Source organism: Hippichthys cyanospilos, chromosome 22 (genome assembly GCF_059441005.1).
Source record: "Hippichthys cyanospilos isolate Australia breed blue-spotted pipefish chromosome 22, RoL_Hcya_1.0, whole genome shotgun sequence".
Lineage (NCBI taxonomy): Eukaryota > Metazoa > Chordata > Actinopteri > Syngnathiformes > Syngnathidae > Hippichthys > Hippichthys cyanospilos.
This window is the reverse complement of record NC_142390.1, coordinates 720,547-742,843: the sequence shown is the minus strand read 5'-3', so window position 1 is coordinate 742,843 and position 22,297 is coordinate 720,547. Positions and strand designations below refer to the sequence as shown.

The 22,297-nt window shown below is 53.7% G+C and overlaps 1 protein-coding gene across 17 annotated transcripts in view; it reads left to right on the top strand.

The window, feature by feature from the left end:
• Window positions 1-22,297, top strand: part of celf2 (cugbp, Elav-like family member 2) — a 124,291-nt gene that overhangs the window by 81,278 nt on the left and 20,716 nt on the right. For 16 of the 17 annotated variants that reach the window (XM_088405919.1, XM_088405920.1, XM_088405922.1 and 13 more), the window contains exon 3: window positions 18,673-18,869. In XM_088405919.1, the coding sequence (XP_088262045.1) occupies window positions 18,692-18,869 (178 nt within the window). In that variant the 5' untranslated portion in view covers window positions 18,673-18,691. Of the gene's footprint in view, window positions 1-6,634; window positions 7,089-18,672; window positions 18,870-22,297 lie in introns of those variants that run through there. The other variant, XM_088405917.1, reaches the window with a different exon arrangement.

Below are 22,297 nucleotides of genomic sequence, written 5' to 3'. Positions count from 1 at the left end.
TAGCTGCGAGCCGCCTCCAAATCGTTTGAGGAAGCCGCGCCGTTGTCGCCGTGGTCGCTGCGAGGCGAACGCGGAAGCGGCGCCGTAGCGGGTGCGTCGCAATTGATTTGTTTGCGCGTTATTTACGCGCAAGCGGCCCCTAAAAATATTCCGTCGCGCCTGGACGACCTTCATTATGATTCTAATGAAGTCGGAATGTTCACAAAAGAGGCGGGGGCGTCCCTCCCCCTCCCTCCCCTCCCTCCCCGCCTCCCCGCCTCCCCTTCTCCTTCCCTTCTGCCTCCTCGCAGCGTCAAATGTAAAATTGGGCGCGAGTGCGACGATAATGAGGTGGCGGCGCGCTCTCCGACGCCGCCTATTGTTTGCGCCGCCGCCTCTCGCTTTTTCTGACGGATAATTGAGCGCCCGCCGAAGGCCGCTTTTCCCGACTAATGGAAGGCGACGAATTAAAGTGCCTGCGCTAATGTCGGCAAATGGATGGGCGCCGACGCGCTCCCCCGCCGGGCCCGTCACGTTGAAAGGCAAAGGCCCGTGTCGCCTCGCCGTGCTTGTTATTTAGAGCGCCGCGTTACCCGGCCGGCGAGGTTGCCTTTTGGCGGGACTCTTTGATGGCGAAGGCGCCTAAAGGGCATTTCGGGTGCAGGTCAGAAAACTTGGTGCGGATCCAACGTGTGGATCAAGAAGGAGGGGCGGGCTCGCTTGGCGGAGCGTTTTAGGCTGGGATGCTTTTCAGATTCTTTCTTCCCCGCTTCTTGTAAAGGTCTTTCCCACCCCAGTTTGAATTTCCTCAGTCAATTGCCCGTTCGAATGGGTCGCGATCCCGCCGACGTTCCGGGCGCTAAGCCTCCGGCTGCGCGCGACCCCCTGCCAAGATTGCGCCGACGACCCCATCGGACTCTTTTGTTTTAAGCGCGGGCGGCGCGTCCTTGGCCGAGGAGCGGCGGAAGAAAAGCGGCGGCTTATTTCTCCCGCGGGGGGAGGGGGCGGCCGCCCTCCGCTTGCAGAGAGTCAGGCCGACCTCCCGGCCCGCGCCGGCTTGTTTACCGCGCCGTAATGACACGGTCGCAACGGATGGGCAAACGGGAAGGGGAATTTGTTCGGCCGTCACCCGGTTCCCGCCTGCTTTGTGCGCGGGAGATAAGATGAATTCTTCATATCGCCGCCTGATTGCGGAATCTTGTATCCAATGCAATTTTTATCCCGCCCCGCCCCGCCCTTCCCGGGGCCCTTTCTCGCAAAGTGCCGAGTCAAGCGTTTTCTGGTGCGCGGCGCGGGAAAGTCTAAATAATTCAGCCCTGTTTCGGTGCTTTTTCCCATCCGACTCTGTACTCGCAGACAGAAAAATGGGACATTGAGAGAGGAGAACCACATGAGGGGATTCTTTTTTTCTTTTTCTTTTGTGAATGGGCTGAACGTGAGCAGAATGGGGAGCGGGCGGGTAGAGAATGGCGGGACACGCATACAGGCAAGGCGTACAGGCACCGGCACGCTTGGCTCATTGGCCCGTTTTGCCGCCGACATTTTCGCCAGTGATGCCGGATGGATGTCTCACTCTGTCTTTCAACCCCTATACTGTACAGTAGATGTCTCATTTACATTGTTGCGCTATTTCGGGGTCATTTGGGGTCACCGAGTTCAAGATTTGCCAAAAGACTGCAAATGAAATACCTTTCCGTGTTCAGCTGGAGACATCATCAAATTTTACACGATCCTTTTACATGGACTCGGACGGGGGTTCGGTCCGCTCGCTTCTTTTCTTGAAACTATTTCCGTAATACCCTCAAGCAAAACACAAGCTGATGTTAGCCGGGTTCTACTTAACATCGTCGCGGTCGCGGGTTGAATCGCCATAAAACACGGGAGCGCAGGAGGTGTTTGATCCAGGAAAGGCTTCGAGTTTCAAGCCCGTCGCTCCGGCGGGGGCTCTTTCACGGACGCGGAGCCGAATCCGACCCGTGGGCTTCCCGCGTCGGCATTTACCCCCGGCCGGAATATCCTTTGATCCCGTTCCAGGCCGGCGCCAAACGCGTCCGCGGCGGACTGGCCGTTACCATGACGATGCCCTTCCGTTCGCCGCCGCCCCGCCTAGCTCCGACCCTTGGCGCGGGGAGCCGGCGGGCCCTGACCTTTCCCTGTCGGAGCGTGTTAGCGAGTGCGAAAAGGGAAGCGGAGCGAGCTCAACGACATATCCCCGGCTCGGCGCTTGAATTTCAAGGCGCGGAACGGGGAAAAGCTCAACGGGATCGGAAATCTCACGTACATAAGGTGCATTCCGGAAGTATTTATTGTGCTGACTCCAAAGTGCCCCCCCCCCCCCCCCCCCCCCCCCCCCCCCCCGTAGCAATATGTCTTTTCCCATGCGAGCGTGAAGACAGAGAGTCGGCGTTGAGTCCTGTCCTGTCTTGCCAATGCTTCTAATGACGCCAGATCCCATAATGCACTAATGAAGCTGTGTTTTCCTCCCGGCTCAGCAAAACACGCATAAATCATCATCAGCCGCAGCATGCATTTTTAATTACCGGCCTTCCTATTGGACGAGGGGCTCGGAAGAGAGCGGCCACCTGCCCGCTCCGCTCGGGAATGATATTATTCCAAAGCGTACATTAAGATATTCTGCACTCCAGACCTCAAGGGGGCAGCGGAGCACTTGAAATTGCAATTCATAGCGATTGAATCCGCCACTTGTATTAGTTGCGCACAAATGCCAATAGAAGAACGCTCACCCTCATGGGTCAATCCGGCTCCAGCTCTTGCTTTGACTCTTGCTCCTGAAAGGTACGCGTCACCTTTTGACCGATGAGGCGGATGACCGCGTTGTGTTCAGGGCAAAGGGGGCGGGGGCACGGGCGGGGGCCCCGACTCCTGCGGACGGAACGGCGAGAGTCAGGCTGCCACATGGCATTACTTGAGCCCGGCGGAGCGGCGGGAGGGAACCCATGCGGGCGCCCCCGCTGATGCGTAGCGCTCCACCGCAGAGCTGCAAGAGCGAGTTTTTGTCGCCGTCCGGCCGTGTTGTGGCGGAGCGCCAGAATTGCTCTCCTCCTTTGGGAAGAGCCCACATCGCACGGGTCTTTTCTCCAACTTTGATCTTGATCCGCTCTTCTTCAGCGTCCACCAAGACCGTCCCGCAAAACGTATGCAATTGAGAAGTTTCTCTAATTTCGACATTAGGAAACTAAAAAGCGCCGGCGGCCGCTAAGCCTTGCTTTTTCCCTTCGGCTAATTTGCACATTTTGTATTATTCCGCCCACACGCCAATGAATATGGAGCATTCGTATCGTCTTCCTGGGTGTCAGCCGCTTTTCGACCCTTCGTTGGCGAAAAAGAAAACTAGCATTTGTTTGTGCCGCCTGGCGCTGAAGTTTGTTCATAGGGCCAATATTTGTCGCTTCCTTTGCGAAGCTTTGATCATGCGTGGCCGCGCCTTGTCGTACCTTTTCACGTTTAGGCTCTTTGCTTTCACTTTAGGTCGCTTCGGGTTCCCTCAAAAACAAAAACAAAACCCTCCGTTGTAGTTTGGGGAATTTAAAAGGCGGCGAGACAGGGATTTAAGGACAGAGGCATCCAAGCACGCGGAGCGGGATTTGACATTTTCCCAGCCGGCCGACCGGGGCCGCCTTGGCGTCCCGCTTATTTATTTCATTTTGCCTCTTTGCCTTTTGTCTGCTCTCGTTTGAGAGCGCGGCAGAATGAAGACATGAAACAAAGAGTGGAAACATCCCTCCCTCCTTTTCCAGCTTAGCAACAGTCGCAGATCTCCTAGCTTTGGTCTTATTTTTGTCTTATCGCGTCTTTACCAAGTGGATTCAACTTTTTCTTGAGCTCGCCTCTGACTTTGGACTTGGACTGGTCTTGTCTGTCTGTGGGACTTCGTATGCCTCCTATTTTATTCTTGTCCCGTTTCTTCGTTTTTTTAATTTCCTGGTCCTGGGTCAAGTGTGTGTTTTGTGTCTTTCTATCTTGTTCTTGTTCTCGTCACTCCCTGCCTCACAATGCCACTTTTTTCCGACTGGTCCATGCTTTATTGGAATTTTTGAGTCCGCTTCCTGAATATCCCAAATAGTTCATTCATATCTGAATTTCAGTGCGCGGTTGAAGTTCAAAGCGTTGTTTGCAATATTATTCAATCCTTCTCGTCTTTGCCTCGACGGCGGGTGCCGGTCGATTAGTTTTACGGGATTTGGCGCGTGGCCCATCCGGTCAGCTTTATGAGCCTATTTTACGGCCAAAATATGGCAATCGGGGAGCAGTCGGCGGACGATAGGGATGGTTTCCCGAGCGCCGGCCCGCCTCCCGTGTCCATCTAATGGCCCGACGACGATCGGGCTTTTTTTTTTTACTGCTCTGCTGACACGCTTGTTGATTTAGAGCCGCCGCCGCCCTTCAAATGCGGCCTCCCTCAAGCCTTTTTGCGGCAAACGCCGACAACCCCTGTCGCCCCCCTGTCGCCCCCGCGCCTCACCGCAGCCACCCGCGGAGGGAGGGGGTGAGCGCGACAAGGATTTAATCTGCCCGAGCGCCTTTTCAATCAGCCGCCGTCAGCGAGACGCGACCGGCATACGACGCGTAGCCGCTCGGGGGGGGGGGGGGATCGATACGCGCAATCATGCCGGTGGCGATCGCCGGGGGTAGGGGTGGGGGGCCTTTAAGTAGCACTGTGAAATTTGTGAATCTGCACGGGGGAATAAATGGAAGCGGTGTTAAAACGCATCAGCTAGCTGCTTAATTGACGCGCTGTGCTTGGGACGCTTCCTTTCCGTCGGCGGATAGACGTTTGAATGTTATCCCAGGCTGAAAAACTGCAGATGAAGAGCGTCAGTCATCAACATGAGAATCGTTCAGTAGCTCTACAATTAGCTCTTTCTGTGTATTTTATATCAAAGAATGATCGGACAGCCTAAATGCACATTCCGTTTGTCATAACGCCCATACACGCCACGCAAATGAAAAGCGCCGCGATAGTCCAGCACGTATCTCGATATGCATCATATTGATTATTCTACGCATATGGAATGGCTATAACGTGTCCGGGAATTTGCAGGCGCTTGTTGTTCCTTGTGTGTGCATGCGTTGTTGCGGGAAGGCGTCCCCATAGGATCAGCCGCGCCGCGCCGCTTTCAAATGAAAATAAATGAGAGGCAGCGGCCGCCTCTGCCTGGGTCCCGCTTTAATGAGGAAAAGGATCGGCGGGGGGGGGGCTTTGCCGGTTCGGAGGGAGAAATTGGAAAGCGCGGCGGAGATCGGTCGGAGTCGGCCGCGTCCGAGGAGCGGCGGGCGGCGTGATGAATGGAAGGGCTCTTCGGAACGGGCGGCGCCGGCCAATTACAGTCGGGGAAGTGCTCTGATGCGCCCCGGGTGGAGGAGTCGCGGCCCCCCCTCCGACATTTGCATGGAGAGGAGCGATCGCTCGCCGTTCGCCAGGCTCTCGGGGGGGGGGGCCTCGTCGCCATCCGCGTCGGGATGGAACCGTCCATTACGTGCTCCATTTGCCTTGACGGAAGGCGTCCGAGGCCACGAGCCGCTTTCCCGTTTGCGCGGTTCCCTTCTCTAACCCGGGTGCGGCGCGGATGAAAAAAACTGCCTCGCGCCATCGCCGTTTGTTTTCTTTGCCTGTTTCCGATCCCACGAGAGGCTTTTTTTTTTTAGAGCGGTTAGGATGCAGTTTTCGAATTCTGAGTTGAAACCCCGGTCGGAAGCACTAGCTCGTGGTAGCACGTACGTACCGTCCGTTTTGAGCTTCATTCAGGCTCGAATCCAAATGAGGCAAAACGCACGAGAAACGCTGGCGCCGAATCCCACGAGCAGGCGCCCGCGTTCCGTGCTACGCCGGCCGTCAAACGGGTCAGCGAGCATTCCCGGTGGCGCGGGGACGGGCCCGCTTAGCGGAAGGCGGCGTTTCCACCGGCACGCTCCATTAACGAGCGGGCCGCGGGGACGAGGTCTGAATGCTAGCGTCCGCTAGCGCTTCCGCTTTAGCTCAAACGCAGCTGCTTGCCACACTCAATTATGGATGAGCGCCTTCTGAAATATTCACGCGCCGCAATCCTTGCTTCCAATCCTAAACGGGTGGCAAAAGCCCAAGTGGTTACCCCCGCAACCGGATCCGCCGGAAATGAAAAGGCGCTTCCGGATGGTCATTTTCAACGTTTGCCTCTTTGTTCACGTTCTTGGCGGGCGACCCCCGTTGAGGCCCGCGTTAGCTTGTCAGATGGGATTGGAGGCATCGGGTTTGTTACCCATTTGTTTTCCGTCAATTTCACCGGAATTCGTCAAGAAAATGAGCAATCCCTACAATAAAGTCTGGCTTCCTCTTCCCGGTGTTTTCCTTTTGCCAAAACGCCACGGCGGTCGGCGCCTGATATTTGGCGGCGCTTTGAAGCGGCAGCGTGCTAATAATAATGGGCGCACCCATTGTCTTTTTTGGGGGCCGGGGGGCGCCAACTCTTCCTGCATCGCGTCCTTGTGTTACGCGGCAACCGACGGAGCGGTCGCCGATCGGTCCGGACCGATCGCCCGCCGTCGCGTCCGGACCGATCGGCGACCGCTCCGTCGGTTGCCGCGTAACATAAGGACGCGATGCAGGAAGAGTTGGTTTCCCGCCAACGCGCGCATTTTGGAAAAACGGAAGGAAGCTGCGATATGCGCGGGTGGAGATCGAAAGCCCGAGCCTCCGAACGCCGGCTTTGACTTTTTGATGTCGGGGCGGCGCGCTCCGCCGGCGTTCGCTCGCTCGCTCGCTTCGTTCGCAGAGCGAGGGAGGGGAGGCTTGAAGAGCGGCGGCCAAGCCCCGCCCCCACGGCACTCCGCACCTGCTCTCCAAGCGAGCGGCCGCACGTCGCGAGCCAGCGAGCGCCGGCACGTCGCCGGCTTTGCAAAAAAAAAGCCGGAGAGAGGAGGATGTGATGCGCCGTCGTTCCCGATAGGGGAGGACGCCTGTCTGCCGGTCGGCCCGCCCCCGCCCCCCGCCCGATCCCTCCCTCCCCGCGAAACCCCCCCCCTCCGGGAGCGAGTATGACTCCGGCGTACGATTTGGACTTCCTGCCTGACGTGATGCTCGGGAGCCGGCTGCTCGTGCCCGTCGACCCGCTGTGAGTTGCCCTTTTTTCGCTGTGTGCGTTCGTCGGGGCGGGAAAGGATTAACGCGTCCGTCGATGCGTCACGCGGGAATCGGTCCCGCCCATTTGTGCACGCCGAGGGTTATTTGGGGTGATTTATTCATTTGTTTCTTTTTGAGGGGGTGAAAGGGGGGTGGGCGCCGATGTTTGTTTTTGACATCCCCCTCCCTCCTCGCCCGCGTCCCACTTGCGTCAACTGCGATGCTGTCTGGTCGCGCGGTGCGTTCAAGTGCGAGTATCGACATACTAACTTGTTCAACTACACGCGCGCGCTTGTGCGTCCTTTTATGCGTGTTTGAAATCATTTGCAAGGCTGCCGCCAAATCTAACCATTTCATCATTTAACCACCAGTAATTGTCTCATGGCGCTTTTTGTGACTTTGTGAGCTCGGCTTCGCCTAATTTCAGGTTGATAACACGTCCAATTTCCCCGTCACCCCTTAATATTTGTCGTGGCGGGCGGCGCGGGCTTTGGAGCTCAAGGTTTTGCAGCGCCGACTCGCGTCTTCATTGGGATAACTCTCTCGTAACTTCGATTGTAGATTGGTGGGAGTGTCGTCTTCGCAAGCTGTCTTCTAGTGCGCCTGTTTGCAATAATGCCAATTGGAGGCCTTGCGTGGCCCGTTGTGATTTTGCATCTTGGAACGAACATTTAGCCGTGCTTGTAGCAACATATAAGATCTTTTGGAACGTCTTTTTCTCAACGATTTTGCCCTTCTCCTCATTGACCATTGTCCCGTTGGTCTTTGAACGTCAACTGGAATCTTCTGGTGAAATCATAACAAATTTGAGGCATTTGCCATTGCATCCATCTGCAATTGCATCTGTTCAAATATACAATGACAACACTTCTCTTAGCATGTTAGCTTTGATCATTTTTTCGTGTCGAGCAAGCGCGAGTGCCGCCATCTTGTGACGTCGACGTTTTTCGGTGGTAATTGAACGTCTGGACATGAAGATCTTGACTTCATGACGCGTTAAAGTGCGACGTCATGTTCTCTCACATGCGTGCTCTTTGTCAATCGAAGTGTGTGAATGAGACGTTCCCAATGCTTTTTTTTTTTTTTTTTTTTCCTGAGAGGAGTATTTATCTGGCGGCCTTGAGAGAAGCGGCGTGCTTTTTAGCAACACGCACGCACGCACGCTCATCCTTGCGTTCTTGGTGTCCCTGGGCCTCCGGAAAATGCACAATGAAGCCTCTCTTCCTCGCATATCGTCCTCTTCCTCCCCAGGATCATCAGTAGTCGGCCGCGGGGAGAGCTTACCGCTTGTGTTTTTTTTTTTTTCTTCCCGTCTTCCGCTCTTCTTTTGCCCCCCCCCCCCTCCCTCGCTTCCTCCATCCGTGGCCGTCGAAGCGTGCTAAATGATTCCCGCCGTCAAGCCTCCATCCAGTCTGAGAGCAGCTCATTACGGCACCGGAGGAGAGGAATTTGGGATTAGGGCCCGGAGAGAGACGCGGAAAAAGCTGAGAGGGACACACGCATCTCCATAATTTTGCATTCGCTTTTTTTTTTTTTTGTTTAAAAGAAGGTCTGGGAGGTGGACAGGGTTTGAATGTGACGCTTCACCTCCAGGGTAAAAGTATTGTGACGCCTTGAGATACAAGTGACCTTATGAGACCTTTTTTTTTCTTAGTTTTGAGACAAGCGCAGTATAACAGTGTATGTTTGAACCCGGCCGCGTGTTTGCCTTGTGCTAGCTTCTTGCTAGCACACAAGGCGAAATAGCATAGTAAGGAGCAGGAAAATGAACAAAGGCAAGGACACATAGACTACCAATATCATCAAATATCTTTCCTTCATTACATATGATAAATCGCTGCGGCCAACCGCCGGCAAGTCATTAGCAATCTGCTTCTTTCGAATCTTCTTTATCCTCCTGGGAAAAATACAGAGGGCAACGACCGCCGTCTGTGACTTCAGCAAGCTGCGGTGATGCAGTAGTAGCTCTCGGCAGAGGATGAAGAAGACGTACCGCCTAGTACGATTTTGTTTTGCCACAATCGTGGCGCTGCCGTGTTCGGTTAGCAGTTGTGCAAAGGCCTCCGATTCCCCCCCGCGTCAAGGCTAATTCGGTTAGCCCGTGTACGCTGATTTGCATTTTGTTTGCAGGTTTATGGACTTGGATGAGCAAGGTTATGTGCTTTGGTCAAACACACGCTTTTGTTCTAGCGTAGGGTGACTCACGGTGCCAGGGCGCCTGTGAAATCACCAACCTGTCCTGTCCGCTCCTGCAAATTTTGGCTCAACTCTCCACGTTTTGGCAGCGTCTCAAAAGGCGTGAAAATAAAGATGGCCACGTTGCCGGGCCGACCCTCGTTTCCAACCGACACGTGTTCAAACGAAGGGCGGGTACGCGCCGGTAAACCCGCTTCCGAGTTGACGGCAAATCCCCGTCCGGCCGAGCTTCGGCCGCGTCTCGGCGCCGGCGGATGCTTTAGTATGGAGGTGGCGGCGGCGCAACGTGAGCGCGCATAAGCCGCCGGCCCGTCAGGTGTAACCTTGACCGCCGCCGCCGGAATGCTAATCCGACGGCGGGGCGCCCCGCGGGACGTCTGTCGCCGCCGCCGCCGCCGCCGTCCTTCTTTGGGTCCTTCCGCCGCAGGCGTTGCGGGAATCTTAAAATGATCATGGTATTCCCTTTCGATAACTGAATTATACTTTGGCGGTTTTCTTCAATTGTATGTGAATATTGGCAACCAAGACATAATGTTCAAAATGAAAAAAAAGTCCGATTTGACCCTGTGGCACAAAATAAAAGTTCATTCTTTTCAACTATTCCCATGGTAAACTGCAAGCAACTGTACACACATCGGCACGTGTGTGTTGGGACGTTTTTCTTGAAATATCGTCCCTAGCGTGTGTGTGTGTGCGTTTGCGTGTGTTGCGTCTTGCAAGCATGATCGATGGTGGTGGCGTTGTGCTGTTATTGCGTGTGTGTGTGTGTGGGGGGGGGGGGGGGGGCACCTTAACGGCTTTATTGGGAGCCAAGATGTAGCGGCGGTCCCCCGAGGAAGTTCCCCGGACGGCCAGAAACGCACTTGATCTTTTGCTGCCGGCTCCCTTTTGGGACACTCATAACTGTGATCTAATCTGTGCGCACACACACACACACACACACAAAGAGAAACGCTTTCCTGGCATCTTCTCGTGTCCCGCTCCGAACACATTTCGGTTTCCATTCCCGATTTGGCAAAGAAACTGCGGCCTTATATTCAGACAAGTGAGATGTGTAAAGTCCATTCAGTTAGAAAAAGGGACATTTTAAAGCTTATTATATACGGCAACAATAAAAGTCTACGTATACTGCGAATCATTATTCATAATAGCAATGATTTTGAATGTGAATAAATGCTAGTAAATGCATATCATAAAAACGTAGCGTTGGAAAAGGTTTAGTAAATAATGAAAGAAAAGAATAAAAATGAGAGTGGGAGTCCATTCAGTCGCTCCTTTAATGAAGACAATCTTGTTGAAGTTTTCCCCCCGGTGGTTAGAAAGTAGGCCGGGGCAGGCCCCGTCGGGCTGGGGCAGGCCCCGTCGGGCTGGGCCGGGCCCCGTCGGGTTGGGGCAGACCCCGTCGGGTTGGGCCGGGTCCAATCGGGCCGGTTGGCAGCACCGGCGCGCTCGTGGCGTTAGGTCCTTGTTCTTCCTCCAGGCTGCTCCTGGCTCCCTGTTTTTTTTTTTTTTTTTTTTTTTTGCCCGCCGGGGCTGCCGGGAGGAAGCGGAAAGCTTTCCTAATCCAATCTGTTCACCAGGTTGTAATTGTTCTTAGTTGTGGGGGAATAACAGAGGAAAGGTCATGGCTAAAGTTTGCTTCGTCTTATTGCTAATGTTAGCCAAACTCTTTTTTTTTTTTTTTTTTTGAGCAAAAAGGCTAGCATCTATAAGTCAACCCTAACCTAAAAGAAAGAAACGGATTGTGATTGGATTCCATGCTTTAAGGGGCGTGGCCTAGTCGTGGGCATCAAGTGCTCACGCTCGTTTGAAGGCACCCCGGTTTTCGTGTGTGTTGGTGAGAGCGCGTTGTCGCGCGTTTGTGCGCTAATCGCTTTGTGTTGCTCTAATGCGCTCGCTTATCTTCACGTGGCCAATTATAGGATGTAAGCAAGGTGTGTGTGCGCACGCCGAGTCGGCCGGCGCCATTAGATCATTTTTCAATCCTCGTCTGTACTTCTCACGTACGCGTGCGTGCGTTACAACGTCCCGAAGATGCTTTACTGCTGCCTGTTCAGGAAGAAAACTGATTGGGCCTGAGCTAACTTTGCCTTTGACCCCTTGGGGAAATTTGGACCCAACTCGGTCTTTTTCATGCGTGATATCAAAGGAAAAGCATACCAAAAAAAACACTAGGAGGCAAACGTATTGCATAGATTGTCAAAAAACATTTCAGTTTCATAAATATACTGTGTGTTTTTACCATTTCTGTACATAAAGGGGGCATGGGTCCCTCCCCCCAGAAAAAAACGGACAGCCAGGGATTAAATGTACATATTAGACTGTTTGCTTCAATCTTTTAGCGGCCCTCGGCGTTGATCTTGGTGTTAGCACGCAGGCCCGTCGCGGCGGCGCTGAAGCGGGATGTTGTCGGGAAGCCTCGCCAAATGATAGCGCTAACCCTCTTATGCGCGCGCTAACAGCGTGTCATCTTCCGCCACTAATGTCAAGTGGGAACAGATCCGAGCGAGCGAGCGGAGACGGGTTGGCGGGCGGACTTAATAACGGCTCGCTCACCTGGCGAGGATTCCCGCCGGCTCTTCCCGTTTCACCTTGTGTGACGGAGACTGCCGCCCGATGGGGCAGGATGAATCGTTTGTTTGGCGCAACGAATGAGTAGTCTCCAAAATGTTTCCCGTGCGTGAATTTCTGCCGCCGCCGCCGCCGCCGTCGCCTGTTTAGGCAGCAAACAAGCCGAAACGCCTCGTTGAAATGTTAGCGTTGCGGCAAATACGGAGGTGTGGATTTCTTCGGCGCCGAAAATAATAGGGCCCTCGCCGAGATCAAACGATTGTTTGCTTTATTATGCGGAAACAAACCATCAGTCCTAATCCTCATCCCGAACGATGAGACCGATACGGACGCTCCGCGTTTTGGATCCCGCCAGCGTGGAATCAAGCTGACCCCGGTGAATTGGCAGGTCTTTTTACTCGACTCTCAGAAGCGGTTTTGTAATGACGACAAACAACCAAGGAGAAACATTTTCACGGCACGGACTATTTCCCCGGCAGCCCGTTTAGGCGGTGCGGCTCGGTGGCGGGCTGAAGGAATGGCCCCGATCCCTTGCCGCTTTTCTTCAACTTTTGCTGATCCGGTCCGTCGCCAGACTTTGTTCCGGCCGCGTTCAAAGGAGACATCTAGTCGAACCCGACACAGCGGCGGCGAACGCTCCTCATCTCGCGCTCTGAAGTCTCTTGAATGGCGCCGCGGGCTTTTTCAGGACACAATGAAGTCAATCTGTAAAAGTTTCCCGTCGCAGCCTCCAAAGTAGTCCCCGCGGAAGCTGCGATTTCCTTCATTTTGCTCGCCCCGCCGCTGAGGCGCTTTCAATCAAGCGGCAAGCTAATTAGGGCGGCCGCCTCACCTCCGCCGCCCTAATGACGGCGCTGCCGCATCCCGTCTTGAATTTTTTTTCTCCCCCTCTCACATCAAAAGCCGCCTCCCGGTGGAGCGGCCACCGCCATTTAGCGCCGCGTGTTTTGTTTGCTCGTTAACTTTGTCGCTTGCCGTTTGGATCAAAGCGGCTTCGGAGGGCACATTAGTGCGCTACCTATTAGCGCCGCCGCCTCGCTAATGGCGCGGCGCCACAACGGGAGGCCACGGATGGCGGGTTTGAAGAAGCGACTTGTGAGTGACGGCCGGGGTTCACGGGGCAGCCTTTGTGCCAACCCTTTTTTTTTTTTTTTTTTTAGAGCGGTGGAAAGAACAAGCAATTAATGAGTTCTTTCCACAGAATTCAAGAGTGACTTTCTCCCTGGCAATGCGATTTTCTTTACAATTTTTCTCAAGGATGCACTGCGTTTATACAGTATATCCCGCACCAAAAAGCCTTGAAGCCCAGTTTTTCGCGCTTGGCCGTTTCTTTGGACACGGCGTGCGGGTGCGCCAGTACGGATGCGCGTTTGCGAGCGCATCCAAGCGACGTGGCCTCGGGCGCGCAGACGCCGCGAGCCGCGCGGCATCGCATTCGCGCCGACTGAAAGCCTTCAGGCCTCCTGACGGGAAAGGGCGACATAGCGGCCGGCGCTTGCCCGCCGCACAGCACGGCCGGCGGCGCGGCGTGGGGTTGTTTTTTTCTCAGGCGCATCTTAATTTGACTTCTACAAAAGCATAGATTGAAGCCAAATGTGCTGAATTTTCCACTGCAGCCCATTTAGGCGGGAAGCAGGTGGAATTTATTCTGCTTACACCGCTTGTCCACAAAAGGAGCAGTTGAAATGCACCCCTCGCCAATCCAATACTCTTAGCACCAACAAAATGGATTGCAGTTGTTCCCTAAGTAGTGAAGACGGAAGCTAAAAGTGCGCTTTTCTTCTGCGGGCCATTTAGGCCGCAAAGAAGTTGAAGGCGCTTTGCTTCAATTGCCTCAAACCGGAGCCACAGCAAAAGGGATTTCTAAAACCGTTCAAATCAAAGTACGGATGCCGTCGATGTGGCGACGGCAAAAGAATACGCCCAGAATTGTTTTGTGAAGTATCGCCAATTGAGGCTAATTGAATGTTTCCGCCGCAAGCGGTTTGGACGGGGAGCTTTGTTTCAATTATTGGCGGCGCTCGCCAATCACGCTGAAGATGCGGCAACTTGAAAACTAATTGTCCCCGAAGAGGTAAAAATTCCTCCCCCGGCCCGCCTTTTCTCGCTCCACCGCCACCGTTCTTTGATGCGTCTCGTTGAAAAGACACCGAGCGCGGACTCGGGCCCCCCGCGGGAGGACCGCCGTGTGGCTTTTTCAACGGCGAACGCCGATTGGCCAAAGGACTCCCCGGCGACGCGCGCGAGCGAGCAGAAGGAGGGTGGGACGCGAAGACGGAGGTGGCAAAGCGAGGAGGCGGGTGCCAGACGCTCGCTCGCCGAGGCGCCCCGGGGCCACGACGAAATGAGTAATGACGTCTCTCTTGTCTCGTCCTTCTTCCGCCGCTTCGTCGCACGCCATCGACCCCTCCGCCCGCCCCGGGGGCGCTCGCGTCGTTTCTCACCTGGGCCCCGGCTTGGTTTTCGCCAAGCCTTTTCGAGCGCGTTGCGGCCAGAGCGAGCGTTCGTCCCCGCGCGCCGGCAAAGAGACGCGGAACGTCATTCGGCGCCGGCTCGATAGGGGTCGTCGCACGGGTGACATAATGGAGCCCGTCGGGCTCGCGCCGTCCCTACAAGAAAATCCATGCCCATTACTGCTAACAAAGCAGAATGGATGCGCGCCATCGATCGCCCGGCGCTTCGGCTTAAAGCGCCGCCGTGAGACGGGCTCGCTCGCTCGCGGGAAGTAAGTCCGCCGGTCCCTCCGTTCCGCCGACCCCGGAAAGTCAGCCCGCAAGCTTTGCGGGGCCGCCGTCGGGACCGCCCCCCCTCAACCCGCCGTTCACACCTGTCGCGCCCCGATAGCGCTACTGTCCTCTAACCTGCCCGTCAAGATGGCTGTCAACAATGCAAACACATTTGTAGTCATTTGTGACTACAATCGGGGCTGCCCGATCATGTCCAAAATAAGAATCACCATTCATTTGCTCAGTATTGAAATCAGCATCGTTCGTCATGCTTGCTCAAACATTTCTAACCAGCCGTATCCAAACAAGGCAAACGCTTTCTCACATGCACTTTGCGAAAGCTTGCACCTTGTGTGAAAAGAGAACGCGGAGGACCGAAGAGCCCACGTCAGCGGGGCAATCGCTCGCGTGACTCATGAATGACTAACATTGAGCGCAGTCATGAATCCGTCACGAATGACAACGCTGGCAACTTCTTGCGGCGCGATGGAATTTTTTCAATGTTCTCACTCGCGACTAAGTTCAGTCCGCGCTTATCTTTGGACGTTATTTACTTCCAGCTGACCGTTGTTACTTGCGACCAATACCGCCGACCGCGGCGACCCGCCTGCGATCACTAATGGCCGAAGTCCACGTCAGTCCGACCAAATACCGACCGCGTTGGAAAAAAAAGGAGAAAAACGATCTGCGTTCCGGCGCAAAGACATCCGCGGCGGCGCAGATGAGATCCGATCAAAGCGAGCGTCTGTTTAACGGGACCAAATCGCATAAAAAGGCGCGATGGGAGCCGGCGGGGATGCCAAAGCGGGTCCGGCTTTGCCAGCCGACTCGCCGGGGAGCGAGCTGGCGGGGGCTGGGGGGAGCGCAATTTGCCAAGGTGGAGTCAAACATGATGTGAGCGATGAGGATGCGGGGTAGGGCCCCCGTCCCCCCCCAACCCGGAGCGGCAAAGATAGCAGCGACCGCCGTTGAATGTAGCTTCTGTTCTTCTTCGCTCAACCCCCGAGTTTGAGCGTCAATTTAATGTCATTTTAATGCTTTTAAACGATCCCGAATTTGGACAATGATGATTTGCACGTCCTGCCGCGATCGCTCGGAAACGTCGGAATCGTCGCATTTTGGGCAAAGATCGCTGACGTGATCCGGCTTGCCGTTTGTGTAATCGCTCGACCGTAAGAAACGAACAACAATAATGGGCAATTAAACTCTAATTGGGAAAAATGTTTTGGAGCTAGCCGTTCTCGCTAGAAGCCAAAAGCCAGGCGTGACTTTGGGTTGGGTTGTCCGAAGGTTCCCGCGCTCACGTGCAAAGGAAAAAATGGGAAAAAGTCCCAAGCCGGCGCATGTGGCTCATCTTCAGCATACGTTGAACACAACGCTGTTGATTTTCCTCGGCGGGGCGATCCGGGCGCCGGCCGGGAAATGGAGCGCCGTCGGAGCGAATGAAGGCGTGCTGCGGAAAGATGGCTTTGAAGGCGCGCGCCCGCTTTTCCAGCGTATTGAGCCATCTGTCGCCTGGCTAATTGCTACGCACGACAATGTTTTTCCCGGCCATAAAGCTTAACGCAAGGGTGCGCCCGCCCCGATATCCCTTCATGTTTTCTCCACTTAGCCCGCCGGCGCGCTTTCCTCGCTTCTCGCTAGTTACGAAGCCAGATCCCGCTCCTTTCGGGAAGCGCTTTGCTCCTTTCCTCGGGCCGCGCCGTTATTGACCTTGCGCGCACCCTATGCCAACGACGCACATTGCATTTTTTTCCCCTTGTTTTGTAAATGCTTTGAAAGGCATCAGAATGAGTTATTTATGAATATTTTTTTTTCCCTTCAACCACTCAAGATGTTCAGTGCCATCAATGCCGCGGTCTGGCTCTGTAGCCCGTGAAGTGACGGTGACACTCTAAGAAATAGCCGTTAATAAATCCTATTAAAATGCATTTCAGAAACTGTAATTATAATGGTTTTATGTGGTCCAAAAATGGATTATTTTTGTGCGCAAAATCTTGCACCCCATCTGCAATCGCACAGAAATGTCGTCGCATTTTGAACTTGTACGTTTTAATCATCTGCTGGAAATTTCAGCTCCCTATTGTTTTTTTTTTCTCATTGAAAATCGATTCTTTTATGATCGATCATTTTATGATCTGTAACATCATGCCACAAGGGTTAAGTTACTTTTCGGGCCCGACGGAGCCGTTCCCTAACTTCCCTAACCGTCTCTTCCTTTGCCGGCGCGGGTGACGGGTTGCGGCGGGGACCCTTCCCGCCGTCGCCATGGCAACAAGACAAGCGAAGACAACGCGTGGATGTGTCGTTCGAACGGAGCCCCGCTAACCGTCATTAGCGTCGTTTATGCTAAAACGCGCTCATTTAGGAAAGCGTCGTGTTTTGCTGCCGGAAAACACAACCTTGGAACTTGTGCCGCGTTGGCGCGTCGTCTGCGTGCGCGCGCATCCTCATTAGCGCACGGCAGCTCGTTAGCGCACCGCTAGCCGAGCGCCGGGGCGCCGGTGCGGCTTCATTAGCCGCTGTGACATTTATCTGATGCTTTTCTTTCTCGGCGTGGCGTGCGCGGACCGCCGGGTTACCACGGCGACCGATGTGTGCACAAACACAGACGCTGGCATACAAATATAATCAGCCATTATTCATCCACGCTAGCGGCGTACGGTTGACGCTAATGAACGTATGAAAGGGGCCACGTAAATTGGAGGGAGCGTTTGCGTAAAAATTGTCCAAAAGTAATTCAATGAATTGAAGGTACAGTTGCTAAAAAAAATTCTGTTTTTACGCAGCGCTGCTGCTGTTCTACGGCGACTTTACCCTGTTTTAGACAGGGTAAGGGCTTCGTGACCTGACAGAAGGGCATGGTCCTGATGATCCTGAGGAAGCGGCGCGGACTCGTTAACTGCATTCCAGATCACAAGATCACAAAGCCATTGTTTACATTGTTGCCGAATGTCTCCCCCAACCCTTCAGCGCAGCAATGACTTTTGTACCTCGGGCCAACCCGAATGAACAAATGAGGAAAAGAAAGGATCTGTAACCAGACTGGAAGAGCTTTCAGAAGGTGAAGGGTCCTGTCCGATTTCCTCGCGAGTAAAAGACCCTCGTCTTCCTTCTGTTCATTATTTATTGACCATTGATTCTCGGTCGCTTGAACCTAACAGTCGGCTCCATTGTGTCATTGTGTCGCGTGGAGCTGCGATCGGGGCCCCGCCCGACGTGTCCTACGGGTCACCTAAGGAATTTGGCCTTTCTGCTGCGCGGCTGGGCTCGTTCTGCACGGGGTGGATGACACAAGCCCATTTCCCTAAATGCGGACTTGTCAACGCTAATAGGCAAGCTATTATTGATGGCTCAGCCTCGCACGTAACTCCACGATATCCGTTTGTAAGTCGCCTCTGTTTTACAATCATCATCAAAACATTTCTACTAGCCGCTGTTTGACCTTTCGCAATATACGAGGAAATGAGGAAAGAGTTCGGAGTTGAGAAACATAACATGGAACTCCTTTTGCTCAGTCTGCGTCAGGAAAAAAAAGCTAGCGTTTTGTGTCTGCAGGAGCTATTGCCATCGTATTTCAAATGAATAGAAAGCTGCTGTGACCCGGATGAATGACACACAATGCAGGCATGGATAAAACCAGTTGGAGCGTTTTTTTTTGTTTTTTTTTCTCTCTCCCCTGTCTGTTTTTTGGAGGAGTGTGAAATGAATAATTTGGCTTCATTTTTTGGGGAACAAAGTCCTAATAATGCTATGTTATTGCTTTGGCTCCATCTGAAGAGCCTGGCAGAGTCCGTATGTACCGTGCAATATTTTTATTTTGGAACTGGCCGGGACATCTGTTAGCCATCTGCAGTACGCGTGTGTTGGATGAGCTTTGTGCGGGAGAACATAATTCAGCCCCAAAAAGTCTTCCTCAACTAGTGTCCTACCAGACATTTTTGGGGTGCTGAGATTCATGTTTTATTCTCATAAGAGAGGAACTCTTCTCATTCTTCTGGCCCCGATCGCAACGTTTTCCGGCATCCCTGAGGGATCGCGCCGACTAACGCTTTGTTGCGTTGTCTCTCTGTCTCCGGGCAGTAACGGCACGGCCGGGAAGATGAACGGCGCGCTGGAGCACTCGGACCAGCCCGACCCGGACGCCATCAAGATGTTCGTGGGCCAGATTCCGCGCTCCTGGTCGGAGAAGGAACTGAAGGAGCTGTTTGAACCCTACGGCGCCGTCTACCAGATCAACATCTTGCGGGACCGCAGCCAGAACCCGCCGCAGAGCAAAGGTAGCGCTCGGCGCCCGGGCGCTCCTCCGGCACCGCCTTGTAGTCCGTTAGGCGCGATTTCAACATGAACTCTAACAAAGCGGCGAAAAATACTTTGTCGCCGATTAAAGTTGAAGGCGTTTGAAGACAAAGCGGCAACGAGCGAGACGAACGCGAATTTGCGCGCGTCATTTGAGGCGAGCGAGCGTTGCTCCCGACGGCGGCGGCCTTTGTCTTTCCCCTTCGATGAAGCCGTCGCACCGACCCGTATTAACGCGCATCCGGCCGAGTAGAGGGGAGGCCGACGCTTTGATGACGCTCCTGATGAGACGGGGCGGGCGGGCGGGCGGGCGGGGGGAGGCGCGGCGGCTTCATTGTGGCGGAAAAGCACGCTTGGAGGAAACTTCTCAAGCGACGCCGGGGAAGCAAAGAGGTGAGGCGGCTAGATGGGAAGCAAATGAGGCGGATGCATTCCTCCGGAAAAACAAAACAAGGCTCAAACGTGCCCGCTCGGCAATTTTCACAAAGAAGCCGAGCGGGAGTTTGAAATTTCAAAAGCTTTTCGCCGCCTTTCTTGGGACGACAGCCCCGGCCAATCCGATCCAATCGCAGTCGCAGCCGTCGCTTTCTAAATTGACACTAAACAAGATAACCATGTTGGCAAATGTCCAATAAGACCCCCGATGAGCAATACTGATAGAATTAATCACCCGCATCTCGCCCATTAACGCTTAAATGCTACATTTTCCACTCGATTTCTTTCCAGCTGAGTCACGGAGGTCTTTGAAAATGTGGCGTTCCGTGCCGTCCCATTTCGACGCCCGCGCGGCGTTGTCAGAACCCTTGAAATGAGTTGATTTTGCGAGAGCGGCTCCCGCCGCCGCTCGTTCCGCCGCCCCTGTTTTTTGTTTGCTTCTTAAACGCCTTCCCCCTCGGAGGCGAGGCGGGGTCGGACGGGGCCCCTAATCGGCCTCGTTAGCCGAGCGGCCGCGCGGAACCCTTCGATCCCTTGGCCTCACCCGCGCCGCTCCGCGGTAATCTCACCGATGTCGGCGAGGTCTCCGTCTCGCTCTGTTTACCTTCCGCCTGAAAGGGGGCTCGGGCGGGGGTCAAGGCGACGCCGCCCTTCCTTTGCGCTTTGTGTCGCTAAACGTTCGGCGGAGGCGAGTTAGACTGCGGCAAACCTTCAATTCGACCTGCTGACTTCTCCTTTAGGCAGATCAACAGAAACCACCATTTTTACAACAAACCTTTTGATTTCGGCTTCACCGAGCTCTCCTCACAATTTCAGCCGCGGGTGATATTTAGATCGTCTTGGTATTGGGCCGCGCGATTCATCGAATTTTAATTGCCATCCCCGTATTGCCTGCCGCCGTCAATTCAGCCCATCCTCTGCGATATCAACGTCAAATCAAGCACTTCCTCCCACCAGGGGGCAATGTTTCCCACGTGTTTGCGCGGCAAAAGCCTCCTCTTATCCAAATGACGCTAATTTGCTTTTTGTCAAAGTCTCGCCTCGCGCTCCCATCCCGTCTCGCTGCAATTTTTTTTTCAAAAAAAATCGCAGGCTTGCCGCCTGCCCTCCGCCGCCATCTTCATTTCCCCAAATGAAGGGCAGCGTCGGCCTCGCTGCGCGCTCTTCTTTAATCGCTTGTTGCCCTTTGGGCCCTGGAGCGCAGGTGCGCGTGTGCGTGCGTGTGTTTGGCGCGTGCACGCGTGCGCATGGACGCCGACCCTCTTTGCCCTCTCCACTCAGCACGCTCGTAGAAGCACTTTTAATGACTTGCAATTAGCGCTGAAATGAGACCTCCGGTCATTTGAGTACCTCGCTTCAAAAAAAATGCTTGCGGTATTTTTTTTCTCGCCCCGGATACCCGCTTATGAGTGTGCGCGTCAGAAAAAATGTCAAGCCAATGGCTGCAGAAATTGTTCACGCCCTTCATGACGCTAAAATAGAAGTTAATAGAAAAAACAAATGTTATCTTATGCAGGTTATTCAATTTCATTATTGTAAAAAGCCAGATTCCCCCCACACTAGAATGGTTGGACCCAACTTGTCACGTGCCGCCGCTCGTTACCTGTCAACTTCATTTATTTTGTGAACACATCTCGACTATGATCCCAAAATAGGACACTTTGAGGTGAATATTTTTCTGTGGACGAATATGTGAAATGTGAACAGAAACACAACACTTTATGTTGAATATTTTTTTTATATTTATTTCTTTTTGAGAACAGGTCGAGCGCTTTATGTCCATTATTTTTGCGGACAAATGATTATCAATAATGAAGCTTTTAATTTTTGAGAACCAATACAAAGAAATTTCGAAAGGTTCGGAAGTTTACTGTACTAAATATCAGACACTGTTTTTTTTTTTTTAAAGCCCCAAATTCTTTGCACTTGTTAAGAATTGGCTTTAAAGATATTTCACGTGGTTTACGTTGACACGTAAACCTTTGTGCTGCACTAGTCGCGCTGAAGTCCCAGCCGATAGGGTTCGGATCGCGCTCGTCGTCTCCTCGCCGATGATGGACAAATGTGCAGTGTGTGTGTGTGTGTGTGTGTGTGTGCGTGCGTTTGTGCTGACTGTGGTGGTCCGGGGAATAGCGTGGTCCCACTGTTAGTTTAATCTGTTTGGAGTTAATAAGCAGATGAGGCGTCGGGCGAGTGAAAAATGGAGTCATTTGGCCTTTTTTATTTTTTTGAAGTATTTTTCCTTTTTTTGTGCTTTTTTTTTTTTTTTTTTTTTTTGCATGCGCGAGGAGAAAGATTTGGATGGTGGAAAAGATGGAGAGCGAGCGAGACAAAGAGAGCCAGAGGGGTAAACACAAAGCGGCCGGCTCGCTCCGATGCAGCAGTCTTTCTTGATGCGTGTGTGTGTGTGTGTGTGTTGTTGGCGGGGGACACATTGTGTCATTTATCTTAATGATGGCGCCTGCCCACATGCGGCGCACAACAAGTTTAATGTCTTCATTAGCACGCGCGCGCAGGCGGCCCGTTAAGGGCCCGGACTTGTGGAAATGAGCGCCGATAATCCACAAAAGTCAGCCGACGCCGCATCGGGTTCCATCGCCAAACCTTTGCGCCTTACTTTGAACGCCGACAAATACGCATGGCTTTCTGTTGCTTAGCTTTTGCCTCCAAGGCCTCGTTCTTCTCCGCGGCGGCCCGTCGAGGCGCAAAAGCGACGGGGTCCGCCCGAGCTGCTCTGCTCCGGCCGGAACGATCGCAATTTCCGGCCGTGGTCGCCCTTGCGTCCTTGACGTCGGGCGCAACGCAAGACTGACGAGCGGAGGCCGCCTGATTCAAAGTTGTTTATGAGGATACTTGGAAAATGGAAAAATTCCCACTTCCATTTCCAGCAAGAAATACCTGCATACTGCATTTCCCACCGACCTCCATGGTTGTAGTCAAATTTTGGGATCATGGTAGAGATGTGTCATTAAGC